Source organism: Aquarana catesbeiana, linkage group LG03 (assembly GCF_042186555.1).
Source record: "Aquarana catesbeiana isolate 2022-GZ linkage group LG03, ASM4218655v1, whole genome shotgun sequence".
Classification (NCBI taxonomy): domain Eukaryota; kingdom Metazoa; phylum Chordata; class Amphibia; order Anura; family Ranidae; genus Aquarana; species Aquarana catesbeiana.
Genome location: NC_133326.1, coordinates 728,559,166 through 728,578,976, shown reverse-complemented (window position 1 = coordinate 728,578,976; position 19,811 = coordinate 728,559,166). Strand labels below are relative to the sequence as shown.

At 42.4% G+C, this 19,811-nt stretch overlaps 1 protein-coding gene across 1 annotated transcript; it reads left to right on the top strand.

Moving 5' to 3' along the window:
• The first annotated feature begins 4,517 nt into the window (after window positions 1-4,517).
• On the top strand, window positions 4,518-18,924 carry LOC141133784 (serum amyloid P-component-like). The gene is made up of 4 exons (XM_073623340.1): window positions 4,518-4,641; window positions 5,414-5,484; window positions 12,250-12,858; window positions 14,826-18,924. Exons 2-4 carry the CDS (start codon window positions 5,418-5,420, stop codon window positions 15,422-15,424), a joined length of 1,275 nt encoding a protein of 424 aa, XP_073479441.1. The 5' UTR covers window positions 4,518-4,641; window positions 5,414-5,417; the 3' UTR covers window positions 15,425-18,924.
• The last annotated feature ends 887 nt before the right edge of the window (window positions 18,925-19,811 follow it).

Below are 19,811 nucleotides of genomic sequence, written 5' to 3'. Positions count from 1 at the left end.
AAATGTTTACAATTAGCTGCTGATGTAAAAGAGGTCAGACCCCTCAGATGGGTAGTGACCTGCTGGCATGCTTTACATTTTCTGCAGGCATAAAAGCCCGCTCGATCCCAGAACATTTTTGATTTTTTTGACCACCCGATCCCCGAAAGAACTGGTTTTTCTATATATGAAAGGTGGGTTTGTTGGCAAAACATTTCCCAATACCTTATCCATGCATAAGATGGTCCAATGCTTTTTAACAATGTGTTAAATTTCTCGATATTGCTCATGGTAACTACTTATAAAACCCCATTCATGTTTCGAGTCTTGTGGTTTGACTACGGGGGTTAAGTAGGAATCTTGTGTGGACCTACTGTACCCACCTCTTTGATCGTTTTTTCCAACAGGTGCAATTTATACCCTTTTTCCACAAATCACATTTTTATGAGTTCTGCTTGAGTGGCATAGTCGATATCGAAAGTGCAATTGCGACGTATGCAAGTGAATTGTCCCTTGGGGATATTTTGTAACCATCGTGGGTGATGCCCTTACATATACCCTCTATAAACGTTTCAATTGGGGTTTTTTGTCCATACTTGAATAGCCATATGTATTAAACCTATCACCGTGAATGAGGATAGGAGGGATAGGAGGGAGATTGAAATGGTCTTGAAAAAATCTTTATTTTTATAACTTTTTGGCAACTGTTTTAGCAGTGTTGTAATGGTTTTTAAATATTTATTACGGATGTTTTTTTTTGGGGTAAGTTTGGGCACTTCCATGCAGAACCTCGATTTTGATCCTGTGGGAATTGCCCAGTAGACTGGAAATTTTTTCCCCTAAAGCATAAGCCGAATGTTATTTTATTTCTGTCGAGTACTATTTATCGTTGCACGCTTTCATTGACGTTGTGACTATAGATATATCACTGTAATATTATAGAGACGTTCTTTTATATTGCTTGAACACTTACCAATTCCACCAGCAAGAAGGTAACTTTTTACGCAGGAATAACGGAAAATAATCAAAGTTTGATGATTGTTGCAACTGCTTTTAATTTTTGTGCAGGATATTGCTAATATATATTTATGCTTGATACCAGGTAGGTTAAGGCAGATTTAAGTTTGACTGATCATGGCAGAGACAGAAAGAACCATTGTGCCGCGTACACACGGTCGGACTTTTCAGCTACAAAAGTCCGACAGCCTGTCCGACAGACTTCCGGCGGACTTTCGGCGGACTTGCGGCAGACTTTCTAACGAACGGACTTGCCTACACACGACCACACAAAAGTCCGACGGATTCGTACGTGATGACGTACAACGGACTAAAATAAGGAAGTTCATAGCCAGTAGCCAATAGCTGCCCTAGCGTGGGTTTTTGTCCGTCGGACTAGCACACAGACGAGCGGATTTCGGGGTCCGTCGTAGTTACGACGTAAAGATTTGAAGCATGTTTCAAATCTAAAGTCCGTCGGATTTGAGGCTAAAAAAGTCCGTTGAAAGTCCGGAGAAGCCCACACACGATCGGATTACCAGCCAGCTTTAGTCCGTCAGCGTCCGTTGGACTTTTGTAGACGAAAAGTCCGACCGTGTGTACGCGGCATTGCAGATGGATGGGATGCTGGGATTCAGCTCCCGCCCGTCAACAAAGGGGCGGTAATCTAATCATTGATGCTTGAGATGATGATCTTGATAGAGCCCGCCTTTGTTGCCTATATAAAACGTAGAGTCGTGTTGCGTGGCCACGCCCTCTGAAGACGAAATGACGAAATGCGTCAGGGCGTGACCACGCGACCCTACAGCTTTACACACCTAACGTCATCCCGGGACTCATCGAGGTGGGCGGTAGGCTAATACTCCGACCAGCGGTGAGCAGACGTAAAGGATGTGATAGGCTCTTTTTAATTGTGACTATTGTAAGTATATTTCTTGAAGGGAGAGGACACTTTTTTCTGATAATAAACAATATTGCACTATGGAGAGTCGCCCCTATTGTTCTTTCATGATGCCTTGGTGATAAGTGAATAACCTGAAGTATATTGAAGTACGATCAGCAGCGGTTCCAGATCGACCCGTTAGAATTAAGGAGATCTGAGGCCTGTATAAATCCAGTTTTCTGGTAAGCATTTACTCTAAAGGGGTTTGGGCACGAGGTGATATGGTGAAGGTATACCATCCCAAAGGACAGTACATCGGATTTATAGAGAAGCCTTTCCTGCTATTACCATCTCACTTATGCATGGGCCAAATCACCTTTTGATGTACATCCTATGTGCCGCAAATTTTCCAGGACACCAGGAAGTGCTCATTTTTATTTTGAATTACATGAGACTTTGAACTCTCAATTGATATACTTAGTTTTATCTATTCATTTATTGCATGTTTTATTACTGTTTTAAATCCGTTCAACGATTAAGACTTTTTAAATGTTTATACTACAGTTGGCGGCGTTTATTTTAACTGCACTAGTATAACAGTTTAAATTAATAAGGAAAAGTCATAGCACTTAATGATGTATTATCAGCTTTGAATGAATATTCTTTGCAAGCGCTGTTATTACTATTCTATTTTTAGAAAGTATACTAGTATTAATTATTTATTTGTGTTTTCATCTTATAACGGCAGCTAGAAGTGCATCAAATTTTTTTGTATCCATTGGAGCGCTAGGATCAGAGTGATTTTTTTCACGGCTGATATTTTTCATTATACCAATATTGTGTGTTTTTTTTTACCTTCATGCATTCTATTCATGAAGGTAAACAGCCTTCTGTGTGCAGCAGCCCCCAGCCCCCTTAATACTTAGCTGAGCCCCATTTCGATCCAGCAAATGTGGGCGAGAGCCTTGGCTCTCCGGGGACTCTCTCTCCTCACTGGCCAAGACAGCAGTGGGGGCCAACAACCAATGAGCAAATGAGAAGAAAACCGGGGGCAGGGCTCTGTGTTTGAATGGACACGTAGAACAGCGGCTTGGGAGCAGGCCTGCTTGGGTGCCCCCATAGCAAGCTGCTTGCTCTAGGGGCACTCGGCAGGAGGGAGGGGTCTGGAGTACTGGCGGGGGAAACCGAAAAGAGAAGGATCGGGCCTGCTCTGTGCAAAACCACTGCACAGGGGAGGTAAGTATGACATGCTTGTTAATTAAACTGCTCTCCTGGCTCTCTGCCTCCTCATTGGCTCCCGCTGCTGTCAATCACAGCCAGTGAGGAGAGAGGGAGGGTGGGACTGAGCAACACTCTGTGTGTCATATGGAAACACAGAGCGTGGCTCACTACCGATTTAGGGGAGGGCAACTCAAACCCACCCCCTGGCACATCTAGGTGGGCCATCCCAATATTGGTGACTTATGAGCAAGATAACCATGCTCCTTAGGACAAGTTGTAGACGGTTCCATTGTCAAATTTCTATGCCAATGTAAACCAGTTAGTTCTGTGTAAATATTAATTTAAGTTTGTTCTTAGCTGTTTATTGAAGGTAATCTAAAGGTATGGACATTCTATGACAATGGACTCTGTCCCTCCTTTGGAGACCAAAGATTCTCTGGTGGGAGAAGTGTGTAGCCAGGTGATTAGCTAAGAATGGACACACAAAGCAGGGCTAAGGCGCAAGTATGCACGGGGGCCCCCATAGCAAGCGGACTTTGGTGATTACGTCACGTAGTTGGGAAGTAACCCGGAAGAGCGAGAGAAAACATCTGAGGGGAGGTTGTGAAGAGGCCGAGTGGTGTGCCAGGTACACAGAGCAGACTGCATCCAGGAACTGAATTCCATTGCACTGGACATGAGCAAAGAACGTCTCCTAAAATATGACTGATCTGTGATAATCTGACAACCACACACCAAATTCATCTTTATTTTTTTTATCAGTACCTGTGGAAGTGACATGCAGCTTTGACCCTACCAGCGATTCAGATGACAGCTATTTGAGTATTTCAAGGCTTAAGATATACTTATTTCTAGTGAATGTGAAGCCCTTGGGGAGTGTGTTGCACGTGTTTTTGGATCTTGGTGTACGGTTCACGCTTTATTATTTACCACTAGGACCCCCACCTGGTTTCTGGACTTTCACCACCAATTGTCCTTCATCTGTTTTTCATATGTTTTTAACCATATGAAAGCCGGTCATACTATGGACTGACAGGAGGGCTGCTATAGTATTGGATGGTGCATTATTATGTACTTCTGGGCTGGATACTATTAGTTTATGAAGTACAACAAAATAGATTACACATTATGGAAGTCCCGTCAGATTGCGAAAAATATTGATCCCATTAATGAATATTTGATATAGAGATATATTTTATTTGCTTTCTTGGGAAATTCCCTGACCTTAGTTCAATTGCAGTGTTTATCCATAGATAGCTGAGATGTTTAATCAAGAAACCAGAGAGAAGATTAAATTATCACCATGATAACGGTACACATTGCTTAACTTTTATTTGATGTCCTTGTGGTGAACAATGAGGCTCTGTTTCTGTAGTTTCATTTTTGAAAAATTGTGATCCCGCAGATGGAGGTCGGAGGAGGAGTTATTAACAAGGACGAGACTTTATAACACCCTTCCATCCTCTCATCTCACCATTACCAGGAGGATCTTCTGAGCGCTGAGACTGGACAAAGGGAGAAGGCTTCAGCCAGACCAACAGCACCGTACATAGAGATTGCAGGTAACACACTAAGCTGAATATGTTTGATTGTCCTGGATAGGTAGAAGATGACAAAAATCTGAAATCCTGCAAATTCTTAAATCTGGTTAGTGACCAACAACATTAAAGCCAGAGGATCAGTATGACAGCCAGAAACCCAACACCCTTAGAAGGAAGGTCACCAGTGAGCTCAGCCATTGCTGGGATAGGGTAAAAGAGAGCGCACTGTGCAAGGATGGCTTTTAAAAAAAAGCACACTTGCTCCTGCAATGCTATAGGAAGGTGGGGTGGGGTGGGGGTGCTCAATGTCTGCTTTGTCCAGGGAATAAGTCAGGAAATTGGAAAGCAAACATTGGGAGTCTCTCATCCATGCTTCATGGGTGAAGAAAACTATTTCCTTCCACCCATTAAGTTTATCAAAATTGAACTGTTGCTGACCACAGCCCACATCACTCCCTAATAACTGAGTCGTACCAGCAGGGTAGGCATTTGAAGATCTCTTTAGCCTCAGAGATGGTGTCCTGTAATGGTGCCAGTCAGTGGGCTCTTCACTACGATGATTTCACTGTCACTGTGACAAGTCATGTTTGTTGATGTAGAATGTACATTTGTCCAGTTATACATCTGAGTTTGCAATAGTTGTGAATTGTATAGCCATTTCCACTAATTTAAGAGGATGTCCAGGTACCTTTGGCCATATAGTCCCATTCTTTGACTACTAAACAAATGCTGAATTATTACTTAGCACTGATTACTATTTTACCATTATAACCTTTTTTTAATCATTTTATAGGTTAATGAGGGAGATGGAGCTGGGTGTGCTGGTGTTGCTGTTGGTGGTCCCTGTGTCTCTTGCACAGGAAGGTAGGTGACCTACATACACGTATTGCTAGCGGAAACCAGTGATGTGTAATATTCCATGCTTTATGCTATTCAAATGCTCCTCTGCTTTTCCATCTCTTTGTTATTTAAAGAGGTTCCACAAGGAAGAGCTGAGGTATTTCCACTTACTCATTTAATGCTCTGCTCATTGAATTACAGCCCTTAGATCACTGTGTTCCATAGGAAATCCTGGGGTCTGGGTGAGGTGTGAGCCATGACCTAAATTCAGCCATACTGAGACAGATGACTTGTTAAGGGTGGAATTGTCTCAGATGTCCATTTGGATCACTCAGTAATGCCCTGTACACACGGTCGGATTTTCTGACGGAAAATGTGTGATAGGACCTTGTTGTCGGAAATTCCGACCGTGTGTAGGCTCTATCACACATTTTCCATCGGAATTTCCGACACACAAAGTTTGAGAGCTTGCTATAAAATTTTCCGACAACAAAATCCGTTGTACACAAATCCGACGCACAAAGTGCCACGCATGCTCAGAATAAATAAAGAGATGAAAGCTATTGGCTACTGCCCTGTTTATAGTCCCGACGTACGTGTTTTACGTCACCGCGTTTAGAACGATCAGATTTTCCAACAACTTTGTGTGACCGTGTGTATGCAAGACAAGTTTGAGCCAACATCCGTCGGAAAAAATCCAATGTCCGACCGTGTGTACAGGGCATAAGATCTACAGTAAGTGGAGTTATGGGCTGATATTGAATACGTTTGGATGCCAGGAGTATTGTGCAGCATTTCTCTGCATGGACCTTTTGGGACCAGAAACAACCTAAAAGTATTAAGTTCCCCAAAATATCCTTCAGGTTTTTAAATTAGAACTCCAGGTGAAACATTTTCCTATTTTTGGGTAGCTTGTGGAAGAGTTAGACCCTATGTCATGTTTGTATTGCTGCCTGTATCCCCTCAGAATGAGCGAGTGATATATCCAGTACTGCGTGCTTAAAGCCCAAATCCATTTATTAAAAAAAAATTGGAGGGGACTTCAAAAAGTTTCAGCACTTTTTTATGGTTAACAGAGTAAAAAAAAAAGTGCAAAAGCTTGTATATAATAATTCAATGACATCACACGTCCTTTCTATCTTCTTTGGTGGCAGCGGGTGGTCTTACTCCAACGTTTAGCTCATGTATTGAAGGGCACTGAATTGGGTAATAATGAGTCTGTGGCGCACACCACCAAGAAGAGGTCAGTATTGCATCCAGAGTTTTATGATTTTTTTTTTTAATGCTGGGCTACAAATGATTGTTTTATATTGGCAAAAAACAAAGTTGGACATTAGGATGTTCACATTACATCTGTGCTTTCTATGATGAGCTTTATCTGATAAATGTTTTACATTTTTTTTTATATATATACTTTATTGAAATTTCCAAAATACAGAATAGGGGTTAAGAACAAAATTTACAAAAATCTGTGGGGAATAACCCAAAGAATAGTAAATGAAAGATACTTATTGACAAAAGGAGGGAAGGGGACGGAATGGGGGGTGGGTCGGGGGAGGGATATAGGGTGGGAAGGCATTGGGGAACTGGGATCCAAGGCTGGGATCTTACATAAGAGGAGCTATCATGAAGCTCAGGAGATATCAAGTACTTTTTCAAAAGGGAGGTAAAACAGTGGAATAGGTAGCACTTAGGTAACACTGACATAGGTAGCACTTAACACAGAGGTGGGGAGAGGTAATGAATATAAAAACATCACTATAGCTATATAAAAAGAAGCAAGTTACATGAGGTACCAGTGTCTGACAACATGAGCAGTAAGAAGGTAGAACTGCAGGGTCAAGCTTTCTGGAGAAGGTTGTAGGGCAGGTCAATCAATCCCACTGTCCAGTGAAAGGGGCCCAGATGAGAAGATCTTCAAGGCTAGCAATACTTCAGAGATGTAAGAGTCCCATTTGTTGTAGAACCCGGGGAAAGGTTGTGAGGAGAGAAGGCCAAGTTAAGTTTTTCTTTGTGTAAGAGCCTAGAAAGTTCTATCTTGACATCAGTGATAGTTGGAGGAATAAAGGCAGTTCATTGTTTGAGAATGTAAAAGGAATGTAGGAACAGTGCATGATTTTGAATTGCTGTTGTAGCCAAAACTCATTAGTGATAAAGGCACAGGTGGCTTCTCCACTGAGAACTGAAATGTAAACAATGCCGGCAATAGAAAAAAAAAAAAACCCTCTATCCATACCAGGCCCTTTGGGTATTGTATGGATTTTAAGAGAAATACCAACATTTTGAAAAAAAAAAAAACGGTGTAGGGTCACCACCAAAATCTATACCAGACCCTTATCTGACCATGCAGCCTGGCAGGCCAGGAAAGGAGGGGGGAGCAAGGGGTGAGCAATCGGTCCAAACAAATACGTACAGACAAACAGACAGATATGAAAACGTCTACACTACACATGAATCAAATTAAGGATCATTTGGAGCACTGTGAAATCATTGGGTAGTGTAAGAGAGGCAGGTGACTACACTTGACAAAATCCAGCACGTCAAAAATTCAAAAGAATGAGAAAAAAATTATTTTTAGAAAGATCCAACGGTCAAGGTAAGTAATCAGTGCGTCCTGAAGAAGCGGGGGGTTTCCCCTGTGAAACGCGCTGACGTCACACTCACCCTTGAATGTCTGATGCTCCATGCACTGCTGCATCACCGTCTGGGATTCACGGCACAGACGATCTTTGGCACGAGAGTGCGGGACATGGCTATCCAGGCTATTGTATCCAGCGGCTATCCACACGCCTGTTCAAGTTGTATGCAGTTACTTTATCACTCCCTATCCACCCTGGGGGACGGGATTCAAGTCTGATGCGGTGTATACCGCAACAAATCCCACAGGTAATAGCAGGATAATAGAGTGATCTCTTGCTTAGCTGCCTGGACACAGTTTGATCTCTTCAGCCTAATGGATAACAGAAAATGAAATATGACAGATTACCATCACGTCCACTGTCTGCAGTGTAGGGCTGGGAAAAAAATCGATTTTAATCTTGAATTGAGTTGAGAGGTCAAATCGATTCAAAATTTAAGCAAATCGATTTTTTTGGATTTTTTTTTTCACCACGCCGGTCCCGAGGCGCTGCGGGCATGAGTTTTTTGGGCGAGGCCGCGGCTTCGGCCTAGTTACTCGGATAAGGTAGATCATAATATAGGTATATGTATTGCCAATTGTGCCCCCTGCTGGAATTTGGGTTGACTTCATATCTGATTGATATGATGCCTGTTTATTTCCTGTTCTCCGGATCTATTCTGATCAGGATTTTTGAGGTGGAACTTTACCAGCTTGTATCCAGCTCCTCATTTTCTTCCTGCCGTTTCTCCCAAAGCATTTTAGACTACTTATCTTGACCGTTGGATTTTTCTAAAAATATTGTTTTCTGGATTTTGTCAAGTGTAATCACCCGCCTCTCCCTTGGTGCACAGTGGAGATTTTTCATGTATTCATGTTCTTGCATATTTGGATATTTTATCTAGCATTTAAATAAATTTATACTTTTTTGACACCTGAGTTGTATTTTTTAGACACTATATCTCTGTGGCTCTTTATGTGGCATCTTTTTCTATGCCTGATTTTGGTATAGATGTATATATTTTTCCATGTATCTTTGGCCACTGAGCCCCACCCTGTATTAGGGTGAGTAGATGAGTGCCAGCTGTTCAATTACAGAGGATGGTTTCCATACCCCTTTCCTTTTTTTTTTTTTCCTCCTGAACCATACCAGACCACATGCCCTTAACTTTTACCCCCCACCCCAAAGTACCTTGTCCCCATGTTAATGGGGACAAGTGCCTCTTCCCCACAACCCTGGGTGGTGGTTGTGGGGGTTTATCTGAATCTGGAAGCCCACTTTATCAAGGCGGCCCCCAGCTATGTGAATGAGTATGGGGTACATAGTACCCCTACCCATCCATCAAGAAAGTGCAAAAAAGTGAATTAAGACACAAAACAAAATTATATTTATATTAATTGTTAAAAAAGAAAAAATCAATGCCCCCCCCCCATGTAGATCCATCATCAATCACGAAGCCCGCTGCACCATCAGACCTCCGGCTTCGTCAAACGCTCCCTGCCGACTGATGGCTCTGCAACCTGCCATTTATCCAGCATGCCCCGGTCGGTGACATCACAAGGAGGGTGGGGCTCACCCACTGACATCCTCGGTGACTCTGCCCCTAGCTATTTAAGAAATGGCAGTCAGCGGGAGCATTCGATGAGACCAGAGGTTTTTTTTTTCTTTCTTTCTTTTTTCGGGTCCAGCGGTGCGGCAGGCGTCGTAATTGAGGTTGGATGTACATCGGGGGACTTTTTTTTTTTACTTTTTAACCACTTCCAGGCTGCCCGCTGCCGTTTTATGTAGCTATTTTGAAGAGGAATACCGTTGTTATGGCAGCAGCTAACTGCCATAACCCCGGTATCCTCTTCTTCAACTGGCGGTCCACTTCAAGATAAAAGTGGTCTCTGTGGCGGATTCACCGCAAGACATTATGGCGGACATATCGGACAATTTTGACACATTTTTGGGACCATTGGCATTAATGAAGCGATCAATGCTATAAAAATGCATTGATTACTGTAAAAATGTCACTGCCAGTGAAGGGGTTAACACTAGGGGGCAATCAAGGGCTTAATTGTGTTCCCTGGGAGGTGATTCTAACTGAAGGGGGAGGAGACTAACTACAGGAAGTGACGGATCGTGGTCCCTAGCTAATAGGAGCACACGATCTGTCACTTCTGTCAGAACAGAACAGGAAAGTGTGTGTTTACACACAGTCGTCCCTGTTCTGTTTCTCCTGCTCACGATTACTCGTGGCCGGTGGTCATCACGACTGTCGGCCATGAGCATCAGCATCCCCGCTGTGCAGGGGGCGCACGCGCCTGCTATCACGACCCCGCGAACCGACGTATAGCTACGACGGCTTACGCAGGGGAGCCAACCTGCCGCAGTATAACTGCGGCGGTTGGTAGGGAAGCGGTTAAATTATTATTTTTTTATTGCATTTTAGTGTAAATATGAGATGTGTCTTTTTGACCCCAGATCTCATATTTAAGAGGACCTATCATGCTTTTACAAGGGATGTTTACATTCCTTGTAATAGGAATAAAAGTGACACCATTTTTTTTTTAAAAAGAACAGTGTAAAAAATAAAATAAAAGGTAAAATAAATAAGAATTTTTTTTTTTTTAATGCATCCCATCCCGCCAAGCTTGCACATATGAAAATGGTGTTCAAACAACACATGTGAGGTATCACCGCGATTGGTAGAGTGAGAGCAATAATTCTAGCCCTAGACCTCCTCTGTAACTCAAAAAATGTAACCTTTAGAATTTTTTAAACGTCGCCTATGAAGATTTTGAGGGATAAAAGTTTGTCGCCATTCCACGAGAGGGCGCAATTTTGAAGCGTGACATGTTGGGTATCAATTTACTCGGCGTAAAATTTTTCTTCACAATATAAAAAAAAATGGGCTAACTTTACTGTTGTTTTTGTTTTTTCACTCAAAAAGGTGTACTTTTTTCAAAAAAAATGCACTTTAAATACGGAGTGACAGAAAGTATTGCAACGACCGCCGTTTTATTCTCTAGGGTCTTAGAAAAAAAATGTGTAATGTGTGTAATGTTTGGGGGTTCTAAGTAATTTTCTAGCAAAAAAAAATGTTTTTAACTTGTGAACAACAAATTTAAAAAATAGGCTCTTAAGTGGTTAATAAAAGAATTGTCAAAAACTTGTGTTGTATCTTATCTACTTTTTAACATATTTACTTTTTAACATTTTTTGGTGCATGGGTAGGGGTACTATGTTCCCCTATAGTCATTTAAGTAGTGGGGGGGTGGAATCTGGCTTGTTCCAGAGTCTGATAAGCCCCCCCACCCTCAGGTCCCCACAACCACCACCCAGGGTTGTGGGGAAGGGGTCTTTGTCCCCATCAACAAGGCCACATTTTGAGGGCATTGAGCCTGTTATAGTCCATGGGGGGGGGGGGCGTCCGTTTCACTCGTCCCCCTCTTTCCTTTCCTGCAAGCCCAAAGGGCCTGGTATGGATTGACAAGGGGACCCCACGCTGTTTTTTTACTGAAAATTCTAAAGCCGGCATTCTTTTGTTTACGTTTCAGCTCTCAGTGGGGCAGCCCGCTGACAGCTGAAGAGTCTTCGGTTGTTAAGGACTTGGCATTCCGGCTTCCCAGCCCGCTCCTTAACAACCAGCTATCTTCACACAGAATTTGACTTGTCGATCCTTATTCAACCAAAATGCGAATTGTTCCAAAAAATATGGAATTTGTTCGAAGACAAATAAACAAAACTAACTTCAGCAAATTTTCACAAAGTTTGTTACTATTTCATTTGGAGATTCAGACAAATCCGAATCTCCGAATAACCAAAAATGTGTTTTGAATTTACATTCGGACCAAAACTAATTGCACATGTCCAGTATCAGATATGGATACTTACATTGAACCGTTCTGACACCTGATAGCGTTAGGGCTTCTATACTTCTACAACTGAAACCTTCAGTTGGAGGACCATTTGGAGATTAACATAATTATACCTTTATATTGGCTAACTGAGAAGATGGAAAATGTAAAAAAATATATGTATATATGTACATGATCTTCCTGATATACAGTATATGAGTATATACATTTTTCTTTTCTATCATCTATAAATACATTCTGAGTTTATTATTCATCATCTAAAGCTTTGATCCGTAGCAGTAATGAGTTTTGTCTGTTTTCTTCCCTAGACTTGGAGGGTAAAATGTTTGTCTTTCCCAAAGAAACCAACACAGATCGTGTCATTCTAAGACCTACAATTACAAGACCATTGCAGAAAGTCAGCGCCTGTCTACATACCTACAGTGAACTTTCGCGTGGCTATTGTCTCTTGTCTGGTGCAACTTCAAAAAGCTCTGATGCTTTACTAATTATGTTCTACCCTCCAAGTCGCTATAATGTATATGTGAATTATATAAATCAAGGAGGCAATTTTTTAACGACAGACTCAGAGCCTCTGGACTGGAGGCACACCTGTGTGACTTGGGACTCCGACACTGGGTTCGTCCAACTTTGGGTCAATGGACAGCTCTACCCCGGAGGAGTCTCCAGTAAAGGGTCTTCTATTGAAACTGCAATCAGCCTACTTCTGGGACAGGAACAAGATTCTTATGGTGGAGGGTTTGATGCTACGCAGTCATTTGTTGGTGAAATAAGTGACGTCCACATGTGGGATTATGTCCTGACACCAGAAGACATTCGGAAAGTCACCTCTGGTGATCTCCATGGAAATATTCTTAGTTGGAAGTCTCTACTCTATGAAATTAAAGGAGAAGTTCTTGTCCAGCCTAAAAATTTGCGTAAGTCTGTCATCTTATCTATTTACTCTTTGTTAATGTAGCGAGGTCCCAGGCCTCCTTTGGTCTAATGAGAACCTCCAGAGCCAGGGATAGATGAAATCCTTACGTATAGAGTGGGTTGCAAGGCATAGTGGGTGTAATGTAAGGTAAATTCATGGGCTCCAGAGACTTCTTGAATGCAAAGAGATTTATTTTCTCTTGAACAAAGTGTGGGAGAGAGGGTTAGGGCCAGGACACCCCCCGGCAGTTGCAATGCCAATTGGCAGACTCCGAGACCTCTACAGGTAGACAGTCATGCAGGGAATGGCATCCAGCAGGACACCACATCTGCATGTGTAGGTTTGGTGTCTCCTATGACACCAGTCTTATAACAGTTTTTAACACAAGTTGTAATGAACTCTTGTACGTCCTCTACAATCACTTCTGATATATTCTCAACTCTCTGAGCTCCCAGTCTCTCTCATAAGACTTGCTGATTCACTGCCACTGAATCCCTTGAGCTCTTATATCAATATAGCTACTCAGTATCTTCCTCAAGCGTCACCCCCGCTTCCCTGCTGGGTCCCTGGCTTGGCACTCCAGATACTCCTCAAGCGTCACCTCACTGGCCTGCTCGGTCCCTGGCTTGGCACATAAGACTGCTCAGCGTCACCTTCCCTGACTGAGTCCCTGGCTTGGCACCTGCTGAAGTTTCCCAATTCTTCACTGCCCCCGGTTGGTGAGAATAATGCTCCAGTACTTGCTTCAGATACTCACTGTGGTTCCTGGTAACAAAGTGGTTGGTCCCTTAGTGGCAACAGCTTCCCCTCTATCTCTGACCACAACAGGTCTTCCGGCCGGCAGAACCGGCACTTCTGGTTGAACTGCAAGCCGTAGTCCCAACCCTGTGCTGCTCTCTTGCTTCTGGATAGAGCCTCAGACAGCCTAGCAGCCAGATGCACCCGGGGTGGGCCCAAACTCTGGCTTAGCAGCCTGGGCAGCACGACACACATCCACCCAGACCTCACCCAAATAAATAGGCTCTCCCAGCAGGCCAAGGGACTCAAGAAGAATCCTGCCCATTGGCTGAGATACCCTATTCATTCTTAATCTGTGCTTGCAATGCCCTTGTCTTATCTAATGTCACCAGATACCCGGCCATCTAGTGACAGAAGAGAGAAGTGCAGCAATTCCAGACTTAGGGTGAAATCAATTGATCCCTATCAATTGCCCAAGGTAGCATACCTGGCAGGTAAATTTAGGAGCCACTCTGCCTAAACTTCAGGGTGCTACATTAATTATTGAATAGCAGTTTGTTGTGTATAGGGCTGTGTAGCCACACACCAATCAGGATGCCCATGCTGACCCGTGTCCACAGCCAAAAGTGCCTACAAAAGGCATCGTGAACATCAGAACTCGACCACAGAGCAATGGAAGAAGGAGGCCTGGTCTGATGAATCCACAAATGGTTTGAGCAATACAACAACAAGTTCAAGATGATGGCTTGGCCTCCAAGTTCCTCAGATTTCAATACAAATGAGCATTTGTGGAATGTACTATAAAAGCAAGTCTGATCCATGGAGGCCCCAACTCAAAACATACAGGACTTTGAGAATCTGCTACTGATGGTTTGGTGCCAGATACCACAGTGTACCTTCAGAAGTTTAGTGGAGCCCATGCCTCAATGGGTTATAGTGGGTGATCATAATGTTAGGCTGATTGGTGTATAATCTATATACAAAATCCATTCTTTCTGTGTGTGCTCCTTGTTCTAAAACTCCATCAGTGGTAGAAAAGTCCCTTGATTGGCCAATTGAAAAAGATGACTAAAGGTACATTGGCACACTAGTTACTGGATCTGAAAACCACATATACACAAAGCAAAAACCAATATACTGACCTTCCTGAGATATATGAGTGTATCCAATTGTTTTGTAGATAGATTGTTATATGTAGCAGTAATGATCTTTGTCTGTTTTCTTCCCTAGACATGGAGAATAAAGTCTTCGTCTTCCCCAAAGGAACCAACACTGCTCATGTCATTCTAAGACCGACAATTACAAGACCATTGCAGAAAGTCAGCGTCTGTCTACGTTCTTATACCGACCTTTCCCGCCCCTATACTCCCTTCTCTCTTGCTACTCCGGGGAAGGACAATGCCTTTCTCATCTACTTACAGCCTCCAAACAATTGTTCTATATATATCAACCAGGAACACACTATTTTTAAGACAGACTCTGAGTCTTTGGACTGGAGGCACATCTGTGTGTCCTGGGACTCCAACACTGGACTGGTCCAACTATGGATCAATGGCAAACTCTACCCCAGAAGAGTCTCTATGAAAGGGTCTTCTATAGCGACTGAAACCAGCATTGTTCTAGGACAGGAACAAGACTGTTTTGGTGGAGGGTTTGAAGCTTCTCAGTCATTTGTTGGTGAAATAAGTGACGTCCACATGTGGGATTATGTCCTGACACCAAGAGATGTAAAGAATGTAATATATGGTAGTCTCCATGGAAATGTTATTCATTTAAAGTCTGTAGTTTATGAAATCAAAGGGGAAGTTCTCATCCAGCCCAAACCTTAATACAGCCAGCTTATAATGTTTGCAACTAGTTTATAAAATTCACCTCGTGGTTGATTTACTAAAGGCAAATAGGCTGTTTACTTTGCAGCAGAATGTTTCTTAGTGTATGAGACAAAGCTCTGCTGACCTCACTGAACTGGTGGCATATCTGTATGACCTGGGACACCAACACTGGCGTTGTCCAAGTTTTATTTACTGGGAACCTGTACCCCAGAAGAGTCTCAATAAAAGGGTCTTTTATAGCAGCTAAACCAGCATTGTTCTGGGGGAGGAACAAAACTCTTGGTGGAAAGTTTGGTTGGTGAAATATGTGGGATGTCGCCCTTACACCAGAAGATGTACAGAAGGTCATCTCTGGTGGTCTCCTTGGAAATTTCATTGACTGGAAGTTTCTAGTCTATGAAATTAAAGGGAAATTTCTTATCCAGTCCAAACCTTAATGTCAGTCTATCAGCTTATAATATAGACCTTGAGGTAGATTTACTAAATACAAACAGGCTGTTCACTTTGCAAGGGAATTTCCCTCAGTGTATGAGGTGTATCCCTGCTTACTTCCAACATTTGGTTTGGAGGCACATCTGTGTGGCTTGGAACTTCAACACTAGAGGGGACAAATTTTGGGTCAATGGTAAACTCAGAGGTGAAGATCTGCTGACTTCCATCATCCAATCATGTGCCAGTATAAAGTTCCTTTTCTTGCATGTAAATGGGTAATTTTGCATTCTTGCATGTAAATGGGTAATCTATGGATTGTCGCCACGTTGACTAAGCCAAGTGAAAAATTATCTGGTAAACGGAAACACCTTTTTGCCTTTAGTAAATTAACCCTTCTATTTTTTTTTTTTTAAATCAAAGAGGTTTTTATTGATCAAATACAATACCAGGTACAAAAATAGTAAGAAACAAGCAAAAACAACTTTTTCAATTTCCGTACATCTGTAAACACATAGATAAACAATTTACAATGTCAGCATCCCTACTGTGTTAGCATGTTGTATTTGCCTTTTACGAGGTTAGCCATGTCACCTTCCCTTAACCACTTCAATACCGGGTACTTATAAACCTTCCTGCCCAGACCAATTTTCAGCTTTTAGCGCTCTCACATTTTGAATGACAATTGCATGGTCTTGTTACACTGTACCCAAACAACATTTTTATCATTTTTTCCCCACAAATAGAACTTTCTTTTGGTGGTGTTTGATCACCTCTCGGGTTTTTAATTTTTTAAGTTTTTCTTTGATTTTAAGTAATTTTTCTCCTTCACTGATGGGCACTGACGAGGCTGCACTGACAGGCACTGATGAGGCAGTACTGATTGGCACTGATGAGGTAGCACTTATATGCGGCACTGATAAGCAGCACTGATGGGCACTGATAGGTGGCACTGATATACAGCATTGATAGGTGGAACTGATAGGCACTCATAGGTGGCATTGATGGGCACTCATATGTGGCACTGATGGACACTCGTAGTCGGCACTGATTGGTAATGATAGGTGGCACTAATGGGCACTCATAGGTGGCACTGGAGGGCATGTATAGGCGGCAGTGATGGGCACTGGTGGGCACTGATGGGCGGCACTAATAGATGGCACTGATAGGCAGCACTGATCAGAGACGCTGGCAGGCATCACTGATGGGCACAGCATGCCATCCCTAATGGGCAATGATTGCCATACCTGGTGGGACCTAGTGGGCTTACCTGGCGAGACTTTTCCCTGTTACACTGTGATCGGCTGTGATTGAACACAGCTGATCACGTGGTAAAGAGCTTCCACTTAGGCTCCGTCTCTGTCTAGATGTGGTGTGTCAGACTAAGAGACCACACCACCGATCGCCACTCTGTGCGCCCCTGTGGGCGTGCGATCGCGACTTATTCCGATGTCCAGTCAGGATAACTGAACCACTTCTGGCCATTATTCTGCTATAGGCCAGGTGGGAAGTGGTTAAAGCATTCCCTGTCCACACACCCAAATGAATTGGAGTCCAGTGGTCAGCACATAGGTCCTGTACGCTACTGTGCAGTCCAATTCCCCCCCGCCCCTACACTTTTGTGGTTCTCCAACACTGTATTAGCTCGTGGGGCATTGTAACACTCTCATCAGGATGAGCTGTCTGGGGGTCAACCCAGGAATGATGAGCCAAGGAGACCATAGTTTTTCATATTTATTGAGGCAACGCCTGTGCGTTATCTTGGATGTACAGAATGATCATAAAGGAACAAGAAAAGAAACCCCCATACTTTATAAGAGAATGGGAGAGGGAGCTGGGCCAAGTTTGGACAGATAGACAAATCAATAGAATAATATCATTAACATTTACTACCTCCATAAGCTCAAAGGTGCAAGAAATGGCATATAAGTTTCTAGCTAGGTGGTATAAGACACCAGTAAAAATAGGACAAATCTCCTCAGCTTCCAATGATAGGTGTTGGAGGGGTTGTGGACAGGGGGGAACCTTTCTTCACTTATGGTGGACATGTCCAATAATTAAGCCATTTTGGGAATTGGTGGCCCCTTGGATTAAAAAAACAACAACGGACCCCCCGGAGTTTGGGCCTATACAATACTTATTCCATGGAAAGCCTGGACCTGCCAAAAAGTATAGAGACAGTATAACCCCACACCTAATAAACGCAGTAAAAAAAAACTAATTCCAAAGTACTGGAGACAGGACCGGATACCGTCAGTTATAGAGTGGAGAAACTAGGTTAATATAATAAAGGAAGCGGAGAGGTGTATACATGTGGTGAAAAACCAAAAAAAGATATTTGAAATGACTTGGGCGAACTGGGAACAGTGCGATAAGGAGATAATAGAAGAGGGAAATATAAATGGGTAAGGGAGGAAGAAGTGGTATAGTCGTGAAGTTAAAGAAATAAGAAGATTAGCCCTGAAGGAAAGATTTAAATAGTGATTTGTATTCTCTAATGCTAATCAAGAGGGAGGGGGATAAGGTAATATATGATTATATGGATATGTTTTGTTTTTTTTTTTTTTCTTTTTCTTTTTTCTTGGGGTTTTTTTTTTTTTTTCCTCCCTCCCCTCGCTTTCCCCTCAGGGTTTTTTTTTTTTTTTTTGTGGGGTAATGAGGGTTAAAATAAATATACACATTTACACATTAATAAGCTTATAGACACTAGAAGTTTTGAAAGGAAAGGAACATCCCTTTTTCACTATTTTTTTTTTTCCAAACACATATGCATGAAGTATATAATTATGAATTAAAAGCTTTATTACATAAGGAGAATAAAGGGGGAATTCACTTTATATTTAAAAAAAAAAATTTTTTTTTTTTTTTGTGTGGGGTAATGAGGGTTAAAATAAATATACACATCTACACATTAATAAGCTCATGGGCACTAGAAGGGAAGGGAACGTCCCGTTCTCACTATTTTTAAACACATATGCATGAATTATATAATTAAAGGGATTTACTACACAAGGAGAATAAAGGGGATATTCACTTTATATTTCTAACCTTTTTTTTTTTTTTTCCCACATACACAAATTACATAATTATGGATCACAGTGTTTAATGTCATGAATAGAATAAGGCGGAAATTCACCAGATAACCTTACTCAATGTTCTTTATAATCTCATAATCACGTTTTTTACACTGAGGGGGAAGAGATGGAATAAATTAATATAATTAATGTTAAGGAGGGAGGAGAGGGAGGGATCACAGAATTTGGGGGGGGGGGGGAGAGGGAGGAGGAAGGGGGGAGGGAGAAGTGGAGGGGTTGTGTCCTTTTTTCTTTGCTCTTTTCTTTCTCTGTGGAATGATGTAATTTGTAGTTTGTTTTTTTCCTTGTATGGGTGGAATGTAGGGGTATAGTATGACAATATAAATGTTGTATATATAAATGGAACAAAATAACAATATAATTTTGATTATAAAAAAGAACCACTTCTGGCCATCATTCTGCTATAGGCCAGGTGGGAAGTGGTTAAAGCATTCCCTGTCCACACACCCAAATGATTTGGAGTCCAGTGGTCAGCACATAGGTCCTGTACGCTACTGCGCAGTCCAATTCCCCCCCCCCCCGCCCCTACACTTTTGTGGTTCTCCCACACTGTATTAGCCCGTGGGGCATTGTTACACCCTCATCAGGATGAGCTGTCTGGGGGTCAACCCAGGAATGATGAGCCAAGGAGACCATAGTTTTTCATATTTATTGAGGCAACGCCTGTGCTGGTATATGTATCTCTCCAAGAAAAGCATGTTCCCCCTGTGAGTCACCCATGTTTTGACCAATGGGGGAATTACAGATTTGCAGCTCAATAAGATTACCTTTCTGGCCAGGAACAAAGCCCTGAGGAAGGCCACCCTAGTCAGCTCCTCAGGTATCACTTCTTCAAGGATCCCCAATAAACAATGGATAGG

What these genes read in the sequence shown, in the direction of transcription:
- LOC141133784 (XM_073623340.1), top strand. Translation starts at nt 5,418, where the DNA reads ATGAGGGAGATGGAGCTGGGTGTGCTGGTGTTGCTGTTGGTGGTCCCT. An exon ending in TGTGTCTCTTGCACAGGAAG is followed by an intron (nt 5,485 to 12,249) that starts GTAGGTGACCTA and finishes TTTCTTCCCTAG; the next exon opens with ACTTGGAGGGTAAAATGTTT. An exon ending in TGTCCAGCCTAAAAATTTGC is followed by an intron (nt 12,859 to 14,825) that starts GTAAGTCTGTCA and finishes TTTCTTCCCTAG; the next exon opens with ACATGGAGAATAAAGTCTTC.